Genomic DNA, 18,227 nt, shown 5'->3' with positions numbered 1-18,227 from the left:
GATGGCAGGACAGGATAGGGGGCAGAGAAGCTGATAAAATAACAAGAATTGCTGCTGCATAATTCATCCCACCGTGCCCCCACCCCCCGATCACCATTCTTGCTTGACTCCAACAAAAATGTTATTTTCTTCCTTCCCTGTGAAGACATCTCAAAATGGAGACTCCACCTTATTTTCCATGCAGCCTCAGCAGCGGTCATCAGTGTCGAGAACCATTCTCTATACTTAATTGGATGGCTCATTGGCATCTATTTAGGAGTCAGCTCCTGGCAAAATTTAGTACTGATGTTTGGACCCACTTCCTGATAATTGTTTTCAACCAGACCATGGAGAATTTTAGTTTATGATGTTACCTGATCTTTTAGGATTGTTTCTCAAGCCAGGATATTTGCTCCACAGGTGGGTAGCACAAGTTGGGAAATTTCCTGGCTTGCCAAACCACCACAGGAGAAGCTTCCCTGGTGTGATCTTCATTTTGAGTAGGAGTGGGGTGTGTGTGCGATGAAACTGAATGTACTATCCCCGAGTATAGGTCAAGGGTTTGGCACACAGAGGCTGACTAAGTGTTGAGACGGTCTGTTCAAAAAGCTTGCCTTGTTACTCTGGGGGTTTCATTCATTTTTTTTGCATAATTTTAGTTTCTCAAACCTTATCTTCAGGCCCCTTCACCTCCCAATCACTGTCCATTGCCCATCCATGCCAACTCATACCACTGCTTGCTCCCCAACCATCTTCAGTAGTCCCTCATAACTTACACTAAAATGTATACCTCTCACCTACCCAGCGTGCTCCTATCCTCCAGGTCTCCTAACCTTATTGCCCCATACCAATTTTTGACAACTCGCACTACTTTACCCATCACCCTTTAGCCTTACACCCTTCATGGCATTGTGACCAAGCACAGACCTCAAGAGTAATTCTGAATGAAATAAAATATATTTCTATCACATTTATCATATTCATGGAACCCAATTCAAAACTTCTAAACCCCCTTAATTATTTACCATCTTATAGAAACAAACAGACTTGTATTCATAACCCCACATCAACAATAACTAATTCTTTAATAAACTTTTTAAGGAATCAATCAGCTATGTAGTTTGGATGCTCGTTAAGCTAACAAGATAATTTATTGAAAACAGTCAAGCAGTAATACTGTCAAAAAGGATGCCTTAGCATAATATCAACAAACTATTATTGTCAGGTTTCTTTTTACCTTTCACAGGCACAGGCAGCTTTTTTTTTGAAAACATTTAAAGGTTAGGGCTTTAAATAGCTTCACAGCTTGGCAGTTCAAAAAACTTTCTTCACACTCAACAGTATTTACATCTACTTTTAAAAATTGTAATTCTAACACTGCAGGGACAGTTTCAGACCCTCATTACAGAGGTACCTCGATTATCCGAATACCAATTATTCGAAAATTGGATTATCCGAAGGATATCTCGAGGTCCTGATATAAACATTACATCAAAGACATGTTTCCAACAGTGATCACGTCTTTTGTTTACAGTGATTAAACAGACACCGTCTCCAATTGACTGACCTCCCGCCCTCTCTCTCTCTCTCTCTCTCTCTCTCTCCCCACACTTTCCCTGGAGCTCTACAGAGGGGTGTACCCAAAACCCCCACCCTTCCCCAGATTATCTGACCAACATTGTCCTGCACAGAGGTGGAACCTGTCAAAAAATTGCAGTAAAAAGTTGTGTGTGTGTGGATGTGGCTGTGTGCGTATGCTATTTGGAAACTTACCCCACAAAGGCAGCGGCAGCAGTCTTGTTGTTGGTGTCCAGTCCAGCTGCCCTGGAGAACGGTGTGAGTATACGAGGTTGAGGTCGGGGGTGGGTGTTGCGTTGGGATGGGGGGGGGGGGCAATGTTGCGCGGCGTTGGAAGCGGTGTTGCGCAGCGTTGGGAGCGGTGTTACACAGGGTTGGGGGCAGTGTTGCACAGGGTTGGGGGGTATTGCACGGAGTTGGGGGCGGGGGGGAGGTGTTGCGTGGGGTTGGGGCGGGAGTGGGGGGCAGTGTTACACAGGGTTGGGGGACAGGTGTTGCGCGGGGTTGATGCCGGGGGCAGTGTTGCATGGGGTTAGGGGCGGGGGGAGGTGTTGCATGGGGTTGGGGGCAGGGGGCGGTGTTGCTCGGGGTTGGGGGCGGGGGGAGGTGTTGCTCGGGTTGGGGACGGGGGGAGGTGTTGCACGGGATTGGGGGCAGGGGAAGATGTTGCGCGGGGTTGGAGGTGGGGAAAGGTGTTGCGTGGGGTTGGGGCACGGGTGTGGGAGGGGCGGTGTTGCGTGGGGTTGGGGGTGGGGGGAGGTGTTGCATGGGGTTGGGGGGCGGAGGTGGGAGGGGCAGAGTTGTATGGGGCCGGGGGCAGGGAGCGGTGTTGCATGGGGTTGGGGGCAGGGGGAGGTGTTGCGTGGGGATGGGGGCAGGGTTGGGAGGGGCAGTGTTGCGCGGGGTTGGGGGAGGCGGTGTTGCACGGGGTTGGGGCCAGGGGGTGGTGTTGCTGGGGTTGGGGGTGGGGGATGATGTTGCGCAGGGTTGGGGGCGGTGTTGCTCGCTGTTGGAGCGGAGGGCGGTGTTGCTCGGGGTTGGGGGCTGAGGGCGGTGTTGCTCGCTGTTGGAGCGGATGGCAGTCTTGCTCGGGGTTGGGGGCGGGGGGCGGTGTTGCTCGGGGTTGGGTGCGGGGAGCGGTGTTGCTCGGGTTGGGGACGGGGGGCGGTGTTGCTCGGGGTTGGGGGCAGGGGCGGTGTTGCTCGGGGTTGGGGACGGGGCGGTGTTGCTCGGGGTTGGGGGCGGGGGGCGGTGTTGCTCAGGTTGGGGGCGGGGGGCGGTGTTACTCGGGGTTCGGGGCGGGGGGTGGTGTTGCTCGAGGTTGGGGGCGGGGGGTGGTGTTGCTCGCGTTGGGGACATGGGCGGTGTTGCTCGGGGTTGGGGGCGGGGGCGGTGTTGCTCGGGGTTGGGGACAGGGGCGGTGTTGCTCAGGTTGGGGGCGGGGGGCGGTGTTACTCGGGGTTCGGGGCGGGGGGTGGTGTTGCTCGAGGTTGGGGGCGGGGGGTGGTGTTGCTCGGGGTTGGGAACAGGGCGGTGTTGCTCGGGGTTGGGGTCGGGGCCGGTGTTGCTTGGGGTTGGAGCGGAGGGTAATGTTGCTCGGGGTTGGGGGCGGGGGCAGTGTTGCTCAGGGTTGGAGCGGAGGGCGGTGTTGCTCGGGGTTGGGGGCGGGGGGTGGTGTTGCTCGGGGTTGGGGGCGGGGGCAGTGTTGCTCGGGGTTGGGGGCGGGGCGGTGTTGCTCAGGGTTGGAGCGGAGGGCAGTGTTGCTCGGGGTTGGGGGCGGGGGCGGTGTTGCTCGGGGTTGGGGGCGGTGGGCGGTGTTGCTCGGGGTTGGGGGCGGGGGGTGGTGTTACTCGGGGTTCGGGGCGGGTGCGGTATTGCTCGGGGTTGGGGGCGGGAGCGGTGTTGCTCGGGGTTGGGGGCGGGGTTGTTGCTCGGGGTTGGGGGCGGGGGGACGGTGTTGCTCGGGGTTGGGGGCGGGGGGCTGTGTTGCTCGGGGTTGGGTGCGGGGGGCGGTGTTGCTCAGGGTTGGGGGCGGTGTTGCTCGGGGTTGGGGGCAGGGGGCGGTGTTGCTCGGGGTTGGGGGCGGTGTTGCTCGGGGTTGGGGGCGGGGGGTGCGGTGTTGCTCGGGGTTGGGGGCGGGGGCAGTGTTGCTCGGGGTTGGGGCGGGGGCGGTGTTGCTCGTGGTTGGGGGCAGGGGGCGGTGGGCGATGTTGCTCATGGTTGGGGGCGGGGTGCAGTGTTGCTCAGGTTTGGGGGCTGGGGGACGGTGTTGCTCGGGGTTGAATGCGGGGGGACGGTGTTGCTCGGGGTTGGGGGCGGGGGACGGTGTTGCTCGGGTTGGGGCGGGGGGACAGTGTTGCTCGGGGTTGGGGGCGGGGTGCGGTGTTGCTCGTGGTTGGGGGCAGGGGCGGTGTTGCTCGGGGTTGTGGGCGGGGGGTGGTGTTGCTCAGGGTTGGGGCGGGGGGATAGTGTTGCTCGGGGTTGGGGGCGGGGGCGGTGTTGCTCGAGGTTGGGAGCAGGGCGCGGTGTTGCTCGGGGTTGGGGGCGGGGGGCGGTGTTGCTCGGGGTTTGGAGCAGGGGGGTGTTGCTCCGGGTTGGGGCAGGGTGCGGTGTTGCTCGGGGTTGGGGGCAGAGGGCGGTGTTGCTCGGGGTTTGGAGCAGGGCGCGGTGTTGCTCGGGGTTGGGGGCGGGGGCGGTGTTGCTCAGGGTTGGGGCGGGGGGACAGTGTTGCTCGGGGTTGGGAGCAGGGCGCGGTGTTGCTTGGGGTTGGGGGCGGAGGGCAGTGTTGCTCGGGGTTTGGAGCAGGGCGCGGTGTTGCTCGGGGTTGGGGGCGGGGGCGGTGTTGCTCAGGGTTGGGAGCGGGGGCGGTGTTGCTCGGGGTTGGGAGCAGGGCGCGGTGTTGCTTGGGGTTGGGGGCGGAGGGCAGTGTTGCTCGGGGTTTGGAGCAGGGCGCGGTGTTGCTCGGGGTTGGGGCGGGGGCAGAGGGCGATGTTGCTCGGGGTTTGGGGCAGAGGGCGGTGTTGCTCGGGGTTTGGGGCAGTGGCGGTGTTGCTCAGGGTTGGGGGCGGGGACAGTGTTGCTCGAGGTTAGGGGCGGGGGCGGTGTTGCTCGGGGTTGGAGTGGAGGGTAATGTTGCTCGGGGTTGAGGGCGGGGGCGGTGTTGCTCAGGGTTGCGGGCAGAGGGCGGTGTTGCTCGGGGTTTGGGGCAGTGGCGGTGTTGCTCAGGGTTGGGGGCGGGGACAGTGTTGCTCGAGGTTGGGGGCGGGGGCGGTGTTGCTCGGGGTTGGAGTGGAGGGTAATGTTGCTCGGGGTTGGGGGTGTGGGGCGGTGTTGCTCGGGGTTGGAGCGGAGGGTAGTGGTGCTCCGGGTTGGGGGTGGCAGGGCAGGGGGCGGTGAGGCAGTGTGGCTCGGGGTTGGGGCGGGGGTTGGTGTTGTGCGGGGTTGGGGGTGATGGGGCGGTGTGGCTCGGGGTTGGGGGCGGGAGGTGGTGTTGCTCGGGGTTGGGGACGGGGCGGTGTGGCTCACGTTGGGGACATGGGCGGTGTTGCTCGGGGTTGGGGACGGGGGGCGGTGTTGCTCGGGGTTGGGGACAGGGGCGGTGTTGCTAGGGATTGGGGGCGGTGGGTGTTGTTGCTCGGGGTTGGGGACAGGGGCGGTGTTGCTCAGGGTTGGAGCGGAGGGCGGTGTTGCTCGGGGTTGGGGGTGGGGGCGGTGTTGCTAGGGATTGGGGGCGGTGGGTGTTGTTGCTCGGGGTTGTAGACAGGGGCGGTGTTGCTCAGGGTTGGAGCGGAGGGCGATGTTGCTCGGGGTTGGGGGTGGGGGCGGTGTTGCTAGGGATTGGGGGCGGTGGGCGTTGTTGCTCGGGGTTGGGGACAGGGGCGGTGTTGCTCAGGTTGGGGATGCTGGGCGGTGTTGCTCGGGGTTGGGAACAGGGCGGTGTTGCTCGGGGTTGGGGGCGGGGGGCGGTGTTTCTCGGGTTTGGGGACGGGGGGCGGTGTTGCTCGGGGTTGGGGGCGGGGGGCGGTGTTTCTCGGGTTTGGGGACGGGGGGCGGTGTTGCTCGGGGTTGGGGGTGGGGGCGGTGTTGCTAGGGATTGGGGGCGGTGGGTGTTGTTGCTCGGGGTTGGGGGCGGGGGGCGGTGTTGCTCAGGGTTGGGGCGGGGCGGTGTTGCTCAGGGTTGGAGCGGAGGGCGGTGTTGCTCGGGGTTGGGGGCGGGGGCGGTGTTGCTCGGGGTTGGGGGCGGGGGGTGGTGTTGCTCGGGGTTCGGGGCGGGTGCGGTATTGCTCGGGGTTGGGGGCGGGTGCGGTATTGCTCGGGGTTGTGGGCGGGGGCGGTGTTGCTCGGGGTTGGGGGCGGGGGCGGTGTTGCTCGGGGTTGGGGGCGGTGGGCGGTGTTGCTCGGGGTTGGGGGCGGGGGCGGCGTTGCTCGGGGTTGGGAGCGGGGGCGGTGTTGCTCGGGGTTGGGAGCAGGGCGCGGTGTTGCTTGGGGTTGGGGGCGGAGGGCGGTGTTGCTCGGGGTTTGGAGCAGGGCGCGGTGTTGCTCGGGGTTGGGGGCGGGGGCGGTGTTGCTCAGGGTTGCGGGCAGAGGGCGGTGTTGCTCGGGGTTTGGGGCAGTGGCGGTGTTGCTCGGGGTTGGGGGCGGGGCAGTGTTGCTCGAGGTTGAGGGCGGGGGCGGTGTTGCTCGGGGTTGGAGTGGAGGGTAATGTTGCTCGGGGTTGGGGGTGTGGGGCGGTGTTGCTCGGGGTTGGAGCGGAGGGTAGTGGTGCTCCGGGTTGGGGGCGGCAGGGCAGGGGGCGGTGAGGCAGTGTGGCTCGGGGTTGGGGCGGGTGTTGGTGTTGTTCGGGGTTGGGGGCGATGGGGCGGTGTGGCTCGGGGTTGGGGGCGGGAGGTGGTGTTGCTTGGGGTTGAGGGCGATGGGGCGATGTGGCTCGGGGTTGGGGGCGGTAGGTGGTGTTCCTTGGGGTTGGGGGCGATGGGGCGATGTGGCTCGGGGTTGGGGGCGGGAGGTGGTGTTGCTTGGGGTTGAGGGCGGTGGGGCAACGTTGCTTGGGGTTGGGGGCGGGGGGGCGGTGGTGCGGTGGTGCGATGGTGCTCAGGGTTGGGGGCGGCCGGCATTGTTGTTCAGGGTTAGGGGCGGGTAGGCGGTGGGCGATGTTGCTCGAGATTGGGGCCGGGTAGGTGGTGGGTGATGTTGCTCGGGGTTGGGGGCGGGTAGGCGATGGGATGATGTTGCTCGGGGTTGGGGGCGGTGGGCAGTGGGGCGATGTTGCTCGGGGTTGGAGTTGGGGGCAGTGTTGCTTGGGGTTGGGGGTGGGGCGGTGTTGGACAGGGTTTGGGGCGGTGGGGTGATGTTGCTCAGGGTTGGGGGAGTGGGGGCAGTGGTGCACAGGATTGGGTTGGGCAGTGTTGGACGGGTTTGCGGGCGCGGTTGGACGGGGTTTGGGGCGGGGTGTGTTGGACGGGTTGGGGCGGGTGGCGGAAGGCGGTGTTGGACGGGGTTGGGTGTGGGGGGCGGTGTTGCTTGGGATTGGGGGCGGAGGGCGGTGTTGCTCGGGATTGGGGGCGGAGGGCGGTGTTGCTCGGGATTGGGGGCGGAGGGCGGTGTTGCTCGGGATTGGGGGTGGAGGGCAGTGTTGCTCGGGGTTGGAGGCGGGGGGGTGTTGCTCGGTTTGGGGCGGTGGGACAGTGTTGCTCAGGTTTGGGTGCGGTGTTGCTCGGGGTTGGGGGCGGGGGGCGGTGTTGCTCGGGGTTGGGGCGGGGGGCGGTGTTGCTCGGGGTTGGGGCGGGAGCGGTGTTGCTCGTGGTTGGGGGCGGTGGGCGATGTTGCTCAGGGTTGGGGGCGGGGTGCAGTCTTGCTCAGGGTTGGGGGCTGGGGGACGGTGTTGCTCGGGGTTGAATGCGTGGGGGACGGTGTGGGTTGGGGGCGGGGGGACGGTGTTGCTTGGGGTTGGGGGCGGGGGGACAGTGTTGCTCAGGGTTGGGGCGGGGGGACAGTGTTGCTCGGGGTTGGGGGTGGGGGCGGTGTTGCTCGGGGTTGGGAGCAGTGCTCGGTGTTGCTCGGGGTTGGGGGCGGTGGGCGGTGTTGCTCGGGGTTGGGAGCAGGGGGGTGTTGCTCCCGGTTGGGGCGGGGTGCGATGTTGCTCGGGGTTGGGGGCGGTGGGCGGTGTTGCTCGGGGTTTGGAGCAGGGCGCGGTGTTGCTCGGGGTTGGGGGCGGGGGCGGTGTTGCTCGGGGTTGGGAGCAGGGGGGTGTTGCTCCGGGTTGGGGCGGGGTGTGGTGTTGCTCGGGGTTGGGGGCGGTGGGCGATGTTGCTCAGGGTTGGGGGCGGGGTGCAGTCTTGCTCAGGGTTGGGGGCTGGGGGACGGTGTTGCTCGGGGTTGAATGCGTGGGGGACGGTGTGGGTTGGGGGCGGGGGGACGGTGTTGCTTGGGGTTGGGGGCGGGGGGACAGTGTTGCTCAGGGATGGGGCGGGGGGACAGTGTTGCTCGGGGTTGGGGGTGGGGGCGGTGTTGCTCGGGGTTGGGAGCAGTGCTCGGTGTTGCTCGGGGTTGGGGGCGGTGGGCGGTGTTGCTCGGGGTTGGGAGCAGGGGGGTGTTGCTCCCGGTTGGGGCGGGGTGCGATGTTGCTCGGGGTTGGGGGCGGTGGGCGGTGTTGCTCGGGGTTTGGAGCAGGGCGCGGTGTTGCTCGGGGTTGGGGGCGGGGGCGGTGTTGCTCGGGGTTGGGAGCAGGGGGGTGTTGCTCCGGGTTGGGGCGGGGTGTGGTGTTGCTCGGGGTTGGGGCGGGGGCAGTGTTGCTCGGGGTTGGGGCGGGGGCAGTGTTGCTCAGGGTTGGGGGCAGAGGGCGGTGTTGCTCGGGGTTGGGGCGGGGGCAGTGTTGCTCAGGGTTGGGAGCAGGGCGCGGTGTTGCTCGGGGTTGGGGGTGGGGCGGTGTTGCTCAGGGTTGGGGGCAGAGGGCGGTGTTGCTCGGGGTTGGGGCGGGGGCAGTGTTGCTCGGGGTTGGGAGCAGGGGGGTGTTGATCCGGGTTGGGGCGGGTTCGGTGTTGCTCGGGGTTGGGGGTGTGGGGCGGTGTTGCTCGGGGTTGGAGCGGAGGGTAGTGGTGCTCGGGGTTGGGAGCAGGGGGGTGTTGATCCGGATTGGGGGCGGGGGCGGTGTTGCTCAGGGTTGGGGGCGGAGGGCGGTGTTGCTCGGGGTTGGTGCGGGGGCAGTGTTGCTCGGGGTTGGGGGCGGGGGGCGGTGTTGCTCAGGGTTGGGGGCAGAGGGCGGTGTTGCTCGGGGTTGGGGCGGGGGCAGTGTTGCTCGGAGTTGGGGGCAGGGGGGTGTTGCTCCGGGTTGGGGCGGGGTGCGGTGTTGCTCGGGGTTGGGGGCAGGGGGGTGTTGCTCCGGGCTGGGGCGGGGTGCGGTGTTGCTTGGGGTTGGGGGCAGGGGGGTGTTGCTCCGGGTTGGGGGCGGGGTGCGGTGTTGCTCGGGGTTGGGGGCAGGAGCGGTGTTGCTCGGGGTTGGGGGCAGGAGCGGTGTTGCTCGGGGTTGGGGGCAGTGGCGGTGTTGCTCGGGGTTGGGGGCGGGGACGGTGTTGCTCGGGGTTGGGGGTGTGGGTCGGTGTTGCTCGGGGTTGGAGCGGAGGGTAGTGGTGCTCCGGGTTGGGGGCGGCAGGGCAGGGGGCAGTGAGGCAGTGTGGCTCGGGGTTGGGGCGGGGGTTGGTGGCGATGGGGCGGTGTGGCTCGGGGTTGGGGACGGGAGGTGGTGTTGCTTGGGGTTGAGGGCAATGGGGCTGTGTGGCTCAGGGTTGGGGGCGGGAGGTGGTGTTGCTTGGGGTTGAGGGCGGTGGGGCAATGTTGCTTGGGGTTGAGGGCGGTGGGGCAACGTTGCTTGGGGTTGGGGGCGGGGGGGCGGTGGTGCGATGGTGCTCAGGGTTGGGGGCGGGCGGCAGTGTGGCGATGTTGCTCGGGGTTGGAGTTGGGGTGCAGTCTTGCTTGGGGTTGGGGGTGGGGCGGTGTTGGACAGGGTTTGGTGCGGTGAGGTGATGTTGCTCGGGGTTGGGGGAGTCGGGGCAGTGGTGCACAGGATTGGGGTGGGCAGTGTTGGATGGGTTTGCGGGCGCCTTTGGACGGGGTTTGGGGCGGGGTGTGTTGGACGGGTTGGGGCGGGTGGCGGAAGGCGGTGTTGGACGGGGTTGGGTGTGGGGGGCGGTGTTGCTTGGGATTGGGGGCAGAGGGCGGTGTTGCTCGGGATTGGGGGCGGAGGGCGGTGTTGCTCGGGGTTGGGGGCGGAGGACGGTGTTGCTTGGGGTTGGGGGCGGAGGACGGTGTTGCTCGGGGTTGGGGGCAGGGGGCGGTGTTGCTCGGGGTTGGGGCGGAGGGCGGTGTTGCTCGGGGTTGGGGGCAGGGAGTGTTGCTTGGGGTTGGGGGAGTGGGGGCGGTGGTGCACGGGGTTGGGGTGGGCGGTGTTGGACAGGTTTGGGGGCGCTGTTGGACGGGGTTTGGGGGTGTGTGTTGGACGGGTTGGGGCGGATGGCGGAAGGCGGTGTTGGACGGGTTGGGGCGGATGGCGGAAGTCGGTGTTGGACGGGGTTGGGTGTGGGGGGACGGTGTTGCGCGGGGTTGGGGGCGGGGGGCGGTGTTGCTCGGGATTGGGGGCGGTGTTGGACAGGGTTGAGGGGAGCGGTGTTGGACAGGGTTGGGGGAGCGGGATTGCTCGGGGTTGGGGGCTGCGGGGCGGTGTTGCTCGGGGTTGGGGGCAGGGGGCGGTGTTGCTCGGGGTTGGGGGCGGGGGTGTGGTGTTGGACATGGTTGGAGGAGCGGTGTTGGACAGGGTTGGGGGAGCGGTGTTGGATGGGGTTGGGGCGGGGGCGTGTTGCTCGTGGTTGGGGGCGGGGGCCGGTGTTGCTCATGGTTGGGGCGGAGGGCGGTTTTGCATGGGGTTGGAGGCGGGGGTGCAGTTTGCATAGGGTTGGGGAGCGGTGTTGCACGGGGTTGGGGCAGGAGCGCGGTGTTGGACAGGGTTGGGGGTGGTGTTAGACAGGGTTTGTGGCGGGGGGGTGGTGTTGGACAGGGTTGGGGGTGGTGTTGGACAGGGTTGGGGGTGGTTTTGATGTTGCACGGGGTTGGTGGTGGTGGGTGGTGTTGCTCGGGGTTGGTGGCGGGGGGTGGTGTTGCTTGGGATTGGTGGCGGGGGGCAGTGTTACTCGTGGTTGGGGGCAGGGGGGCGATGTTGCTCATGGTTGGGGGCAGGGGCCGGTGTTGCTCATGGTTGGGGCGGAGCGGCGGTGTTGCTCGGGGTTGGTGGTGGGCGGCGGTGTTGCTCGGGGTTGGTGGCAGGGGGCAGTGTTGCATTTGGTTGGTGGCGGGGGGCGATGTTGCTCATGGTTGGGGCAGAGGGCGGTGTTGCTCGTGGTTGGGGGCAGGGGCCGGTGTTGCTCATGATTGGGGCGGGGGGCAGTGTTGCACGTGGTTGGTGGCGGGGGGCGGTGTTGCTCGGGGTTGGAGGCGGGGGGCGGTGTTGCTCGGGGTTGGTGGCAGGGGGCAGTGTTGCATGTGGTTGGTGGCGGGGGGTGATGTTGCTCATGGTTGGGGCAGAGGGCGGTGTTGCTCGTGGTTGGGGGCAGGGGCCGGTGTTGCTCATGGTTGGGGCGGGGGGCAGTGTTGCACGTGGTTGGTGGCGGGGGGCGGTGTTGCTCGGGGTTGGTGGCGGGGGGCGGTGTTGCTCGGGGTTGGTGGCGGGGCGGTGGTGTTGCTTGGGGTTGGTGGCGGGGGGCGATGTTGCTCGTGGTTGGGGCGGGGCGGTGGTGTTGCTCGGGGTTGGTGGCGGGGGGCGATGTTGCTCGTGGTTGGGGTGGGGCGGTGGTGTTGCTCGGGGTTGGGGCGGGGCGGTGGTGTTGCTCGGGGTTGGGGGCGGGGCCAGTGTTGCTCATGGTTGGGGCGGAGGGCGGTTTTGCATGGGGTTGGAGGCGGGGGGACGGTGTTGCTCGTGGTTGGTGGCAGGGGGGCGGTGTTGCTCATGGTTGGGGGCGGGGGGCAATGTTGCTCGTGGTTGGGGGCGGGGGGCGGTGTTACTCATGGTTGGGGGTGGGGGGGTGGTGTTGCTCGTGGTTGGGGGCGGGGGACAGTGTTGCTCGTGGTTGGGGCGGAGGGCGGTTTTGCATGGGGTTGGGGAGAGGTGTTGGATGGGATTGGTGGTAGGGGTGGTGTTGCTCGGGGTTGGTGGCGGGGGGGCGGTGTTGCTCATGGTTGGGGGCGGTGTTGCTCGTGGTTGGTGGTGGGGGGCAGTGTTGTTCATGGTTGGGGGCGGTGTTGCTCAGGGTTGGGGGCTGGGGGACGGTGTTGCTCGGGGTTGGGAGCAGGGGGGTGTTGCTCCCGGTTGGGGCGGAGTGCGGTGTTGCTCGGGGTTGGGGGCGGTGGGCGGTGTTGCTCGGGGTTGCGAGCAGGGGGGTGTTGCTCCGGGTTGGGGCGGGGTGCGGTGTTGCTCGGGGTTGGGGGCAGAGGGCGGTGTTGCTCGGGGTTTGGAGCAGGGCGCGGTGTTGCTCGGGGTTGGGGGCGGGGGCGGTGTTGCTCGGGGTTGAGAGCAGGGGGGTGTTGCTCCGGGTTGGGGCGGGGTGCGGTGTTGCTTGGGGTTGGGGGCGGAGGGCGGTGTTGCTCGGGGTTTGGAGCAGGGCGCGGTGTTGCTCGGGGTTGGGGGCGGGGTCGGTGTTGCTCAGGGTTGGGGGCAGAGGGCGGTGTTGCTCGGGGTTGGGGGCGGGGGTGTAGTGTTGGACATGGTTGGAGGAGCGGTGTTGGACAGGGTTGGGGGAGCGGTGTTGGATGGGGTTGGGGGAGCGGTGTTGGATGGGGTTGGGGCGGGGGCGTGTTGCTCGTGGTTGGGGGCGGGGGCCGGTGTTGCTCATGGTTGGGGCGGAGGGCGGTTTTGCATGGGGTTGGAGGCGGGGGTGCAGTTTTGCATAGGGTTGGGGAGCGGTGTTGCACGGGGTTGGGGCAGGAGCGCGGTGTTGGACAGGGTTGGGGGTGGTGTTGGACAGGGTTTGTGGCGGGGGGGTGGTGTTGGACAGGGTTGGGGGTGGTGTTGGACAGGGTTGGGGGTGGTTTTGATGTTGCACGGGGTTGGTGGTGGAGGGTGGTTTTGCTCGGGGTTGGTGGCGGGGCGTGGTGTTGCTTGGGATTGGTGGCGGGGGGCAGTGTTACTCGTGGTTGGGGGCAGGGGGCGATGTTGCTCATGGTTGGGGGCAGGGGCCGGTGTTGCTCATGGTTGGGGCGGAGCGGCGGTGTTGCTCGGGGTTGGTGGTGGGCGGCGGTGTTGCTCGGGGTTGGTGGCAGGGGGCAGTGTTGCATTTGGTTGGTGGCGGGGGGCGATGTTGCTCATGGTTGGGGCAGAGGGCGGTGTTGCTCGTGGTTGGGGGCAGGGGCCGGTGTTGCTCATGGTTGGGGCGGGGGGCAGTGTTGCACGTGGTTGGTGGCGGGAGGGTGGTGTTGCTCGGGGTTGGTGGCGGGGGGCGATGTTGCTCGTGGTTGGGGTGGGGCGGCGGTGTTGCTCGGGGTTGGTGGCGGGGGGCGATGTTGCTTGTGGTTGGGGTGGGGCGGCGGTGTTGCTCGGGGTTGGTGGTGGGGGGCGATGTTGCTCGTGGTTGGGGTGGGGCGGCGGTGTTGCTCGGGGTTGGTGGTGGGGGCGGTGTTGCTCGGGGTTGGGGGTAGAGGGTGGTGTTGCTCGTGGTTGGGGGCGGGGCCAGTGTTGCTCATGGTTGGGGCGGAGGGCGGTTTTGCATGGGGTTGGAGGCGGGGGGACGGTGTTGCTCGTGGTTGGTGGCGGGGGGCGGTGTTGGTTGGTGGTTGGGGGCGGTGTTGCTCGTGGTTGGTGGCAGGGGGGCGGTGTTGCTCATGGTTGGGGGCGGGGGGCAATGTTGCTCGTGGTTGGGGCGGGGGGCGGTGTTACTCATGGTTGGGGGCGGGGGTGTGGTGTTGCTCGTGGTTGGGGGCGGGGGGCGGTGTTGCTCGTGGTTGGGGCGGAGGGCGGTTTTGCATGGGGTTGGGGAGAGGTGTTGGACGGGATTGGTGGTGGGGGTGGTGTTGCTCGGGGTTGGTGGCAGGGGGGGCGGTGTTGCTCATGGTTGGGGGCGGTGTTGCTCGTGGTTGGGTGCGGGGGCGGTGTTGCTCGTGGTTGGTGGTGGGGGGGCAGTGTTGCTCGTGGTTGGGGGCGGGGGGCGGTGATGCTCGTGGTTGGGGGCGGGGTTGCTCGTGGTTGGGGCGGAGGGCGGTTTTGCATGGGGTTGGAGGCGGGGGTGCGGTTTTGCACAGGGTTGGAGAGCGGTGTGGCACGGGGTTGGGGTGGGGGGGCAGTGTTGGACAGGGTTGGGGGTGGTGTTGGATGGGATTGGGGTGGAGTGGCAGTGTTGCTCGGGGTTTGCAGTGGGGGGATGTTGGGGGCAGGGGGTATTGGGGCAGGTGGCATGTTGTACGCGCCCTGTGTGCTGCTGCTAGTCTCCTGAACGGGGAGCAAACTTTAAAAGCTCCTTGCCCCAATGAAAAGGCATTTGATCAATTAACCGAATAATCGATTATCTGAACGAAATGGTGCCCGCCCATCCAGTTCAGATAATCTAAGTTCCCCTGTACATTGAATTCATCTGATGCTATTTGCAATGTTGATTTCATGGTCCCTACTGTTTCTCTCTAGTGTGGTTCATGCATCAACCTTGTACGCTTCTGGTGAAAAGGATATCTGTTGGGAGATAGGAGCAGGATCTGAATCTGGGTCCTGCCTGTCATTTCTGAAGTTTCAATGACTACATGAGAATTCAGGCCTTTAAGTTTGACATAGAAGTTGATTTCTACAGAACCAACAACATAATCAACTGTTCATATTAAGATTCTGGTTAAGGTGTTTGGGCTTGCATACTGTTGTATAGGGTCTGAAAGGGTTAATAATGAGCAGTACCATATAGTAACTGAATTATTGAACTGTTCTGAAGAAGAGACGCACCAAACTTGAAATGTTAACTTTGTTTGTCTCTCCACAGGTACTGCCAGACCAGCTGAGTTTCTCCAGCATTCTCTGTTTCAGGTTTACAGCACTCAGAATTTTGCTTTTATTTATCTAAAAACATTTGGTTATGTCAGAATACCCCTGGCTTCTGGTACTTCTGGTTTCTTCTGGAAAGTTCCCTTTTCTTTCTTTTTGACTTTAACCGATTTTCCTCAATTGGCTTTCCTGACATCAACACAACAGGTCAGAATTTCCCTTTGCCCACGAGACCTGTCACTGATGCTGGAAAACCTCCAGTTTTAATGAATATTAATAGTATTTCTCAAAATTGTGCAAGGTTGAGGAAATCCTATTCAAATTGTGCAATTTAGAAATAAGCAAATTGTAAACAAATGGGGTACTATGTCGCTTCTTCACAAAAGAATAATGTAAAAATTAATCAATTGCCTGGGAATATCAATGAAGTACATCATATAAATGACCTATTTCAGAACTTAAAACAAGGGGAGGATTTGTGACATGGCAGGAAGATGGATGTGAGATCAATGAAAAAGAAGCTAACATTCTGTGGTAATTTTCCCAAGCAGTAATTTCTTTTTTCCCCATTTCCTGATTCACCAAAGGATTCAAACTGCTCCCTCCATTAAATTCGGATGTTCATCTTCACAGAGAGACCAGGAATAACCCAATTAGCTCCCACTCTGGCTAGGGCCACTGTATGGAGCCCCATTTTTATGTAGTATTTTCTGTTTGGCCTAGAGATCAGGAGGATTAGAGGAATGCAGTTCTAGATATACTGCAGGTCAATTATCCTGACACATATGGTAGTGTAAAAGCAATTTTTGTTAGAAAATGCAAAACATTTGGAGTTGTAAGACACATTTTCAGTCTGTCTGTTATCTTTTTCCTATATAACTGACTTAACCTTTGCCTTCATTGTAAGTCCAGATCTTGGCCAATTACCCAAACCATTTTAAATCTACTGTTAGCCATCAAGATGCAATTTAAGCCCTTAGTGTCTGTGTGTAGAAAATGCTGTACAGAAGAACATCAAAAAACATTTTCTCTTCTTTTTTTTTCCTTTCTCCCCAACTTCTTCTTCAGGAGTTTACGATGTGGGACTCACTATAATTTTTGAAAAGAATAATTTTAAAATGCACATGTACTCAAGTGAAAATTTATGAAACAAAATTTAATGTGAAGGTATTATACAGCAGAAAAAAAAATTTCAAATTTATATCAATGAAAAACAAATATAATGGCTTGTTTTATTGGAAAGATGTTGTGAGAAATGTTTCAGATGTATGCTTATCTTTGTCAATGTTTTTTGTTTCATCCTATCACTAAATTAGTCAAGTAGATTCTGAACAATTATAAATGAAATTTCTATGTCCTTGCAGTTAACACCATCTTTAAAATAGACAGAGATGCTACCTTGATTAAAGTATTTTATTTTCTCTTTCTAGCCGTTCAGAACTGTCTTTAAATCCATTCATCTCTTTGAGAAGTTACAAAAATCATATTCCAAAGCTGGACAAGTATGTTAAGGACGATGGAGATTCTGTTACACTTCTTGCTATATAATGTGATAGGAAAAGCAATTGTTTAATTCATTTTTGATACATGAGCACCATTGGAGTAATGAAAAAAATTTAAACTCTCCAGTATTAATACTATCTTACAGAAAATGTACTAATCTATTAAAAATATACTAGCAATGCACCTGTGATTCATGTAGTAATATTTTGTTTTGAATGTGTTAATTTTGTGTATGGTTTATAAATAGTGAAATTCTTTTTCTTTTCAATTTTTCTTAGTATTTAAAGCCATTGAATCTCTCACCATAATACAATTAGTGTAAGAGTTGATTTAAGTGCAACTATTTTTGAATTTGTAGAATCTGTTGCAGAATTATTACATTTTTCTATTTATCTACTTTCTTCAAAATTATTGCATATTTTAAATGATATTAACAAAACAAAATTGAAAATATTGTGTGCATGGCAATCTGTTAATGGTATCTAAATTGCATCTATTCAAAATTTAATATTTTTACTGTTGGGAGAATTAAAACAATGTTACATTAATAATTTGATGAATATTATTGCAATTGATCTAGAATTAGTTGGATTTTGATGACAATGCGAGCATATAACTAATCTACAGTTCATTTTACAGCTTTTCTATCCTTGTAAAGGTGTTAATGATCTCTATTGTAGCAGTTTAAATATTTTTTCTAAATGATAGATCTTGCAGCAATATGTTTGCAGAAATAGATATGTTTAGCTCTTCTACTTGTGTGACATGCTTATGCACTAATGATTTACATGTATGTTTTATCCTGAACTGTTAAAGAAATCAACAAGAAATAAACTGGTCTCTGACTGCTGCAGTACTGCTGGCATGTCTTTGACCATCTTTGGGGAATCTCCTAAATGCTGGAAGATCTTTATAAATTTCATCAAATTATTTCTCTCACATTATTTTTTCAAAAATAGGTTTTTCCATAAACTGTAGTGTTGTATACTTTAATCTTTGTCTGGGTATAGAAGTATTTTCTGGGTCAAAACAAAAATTATAACCTTAAATAAATATTTTAAGATGTTCGGGAATCAGAGGGGAAACAAGGAAATTAATATTTTGGATAGACGTGTTTGACAAAATTTGTAACAATTTTGTATAAGTTGTTCTGGTTCACAAATACCATTGTAGCATGCAAAGGGTTAATACAAACTGACATTTGGAGCAAAATGAGTAAATTATGTGTTAGGTTGACCTTTGAATACTATGCCGACTATATATACATACGCCTGCTATTGCTAAAATTATATTGAGTCACTCTCCTTATCCGGGTCAAAGTTCTGAAAGATTATAGAATTTATTAACAGTAGACTAAATTTTTGAGAACAAAAAAAATTGCTTTTATCATTGATTAAAACCACACTTATTATCGGAATGTTACTTCAAAAAAAGTTCATTTTCAGAACATGTGTTCCTTGGAGAAATGATTGTGAAATGGTTCTGCTGTACTTTTGTGGATTCTTTCTAAATTAAAGACTGGACCACTGTTGAGAATAAATGTACTTTAATTTCGGAGAGTGAAAAGGTGAACCCAAGCTGAACCCCTATTGAGATTTAATTTTAGAAAATAATTCTGAGTGCTTTATTCTGTATGGGAGCTGAGCAGCAGCCATACACAAAGCTGGACAGACTGTTGATGAATAAAAACGCCACAGTAATTTTGGATGTGAGTGCTATCTCTTTGATTACTCAAGCTCCAAGGTAGTCCATCACGCCACAATAATTCACCCGGCATTGACTCTCACCTTACTACTGCATTTTTCCCATCAGTCCGATTAGAAACAGCACTGCCCTTATCAGATTAATCTCTTACAATTCTAAATCTGACCTCTGAATAAAAAAACCTTCTGATGCAGAATATCATTGCAGGCAAGAAAGCTTCAACAGCTGACAGCACTCGGCATGGATCATTCTAAAATGGATCGCCTAATACACTTCTACCATCCCATAACATTGTCTGAGAATACCATTCTCCTCCATGGGTCTATTTTGCTGTGCTGTCTTTGTACTCGTTTTTTCAAGCAGAAAAGAGGTGGTTAGGGTCAATAGTGAAGAGATCTTGCTCTGGGTACAAGAGACTGCATTTTTAGAACTGATGTTGGGGGGAAGGGAATAAACACAAAAT

At 59.0% G+C, this 18,227-nt stretch overlaps 1 protein-coding gene across 1 annotated transcript in view; it reads left to right on the top strand.

Annotated features, from left to right (window-relative positions):
- spata17 (spermatogenesis associated 17) overlaps positions 1 to 17,757 on the top strand; it is a 346,047-nt gene extending 328,290 nt beyond the window's left edge. Inside the window, exon 10 of the mRNA XM_043695798.2 lies at positions 15,988 to 17,757. Coding sequence (XP_043551733.2) covers positions 15,988 to 16,068 — 81 coding nt within the window. The 3' untranslated portion in view covers positions 16,069 to 17,757. The remainder of the gene's footprint in view (positions 1 to 15,987) is intronic.
- The last annotated feature ends 470 nt before the right edge of the window (positions 17,758 to 18,227 follow it).

The sequence above is a fragment of the Chiloscyllium plagiosum genome, unplaced genomic scaffold (genome assembly GCF_037043375.1).
Source record: "Chiloscyllium plagiosum isolate Xiang-an unplaced genomic scaffold, Cpla_swu_hap1 HiC_scaffold_10, whole genome shotgun sequence".
NCBI lineage: Eukaryota > Metazoa > Chordata > Chondrichthyes > Orectolobiformes > Hemiscylliidae > Chiloscyllium > Chiloscyllium plagiosum.
The sequence above is the reverse complement of the archived record's forward strand: the minus strand, read 5'-3'. Positions and strand labels throughout refer to the sequence as shown.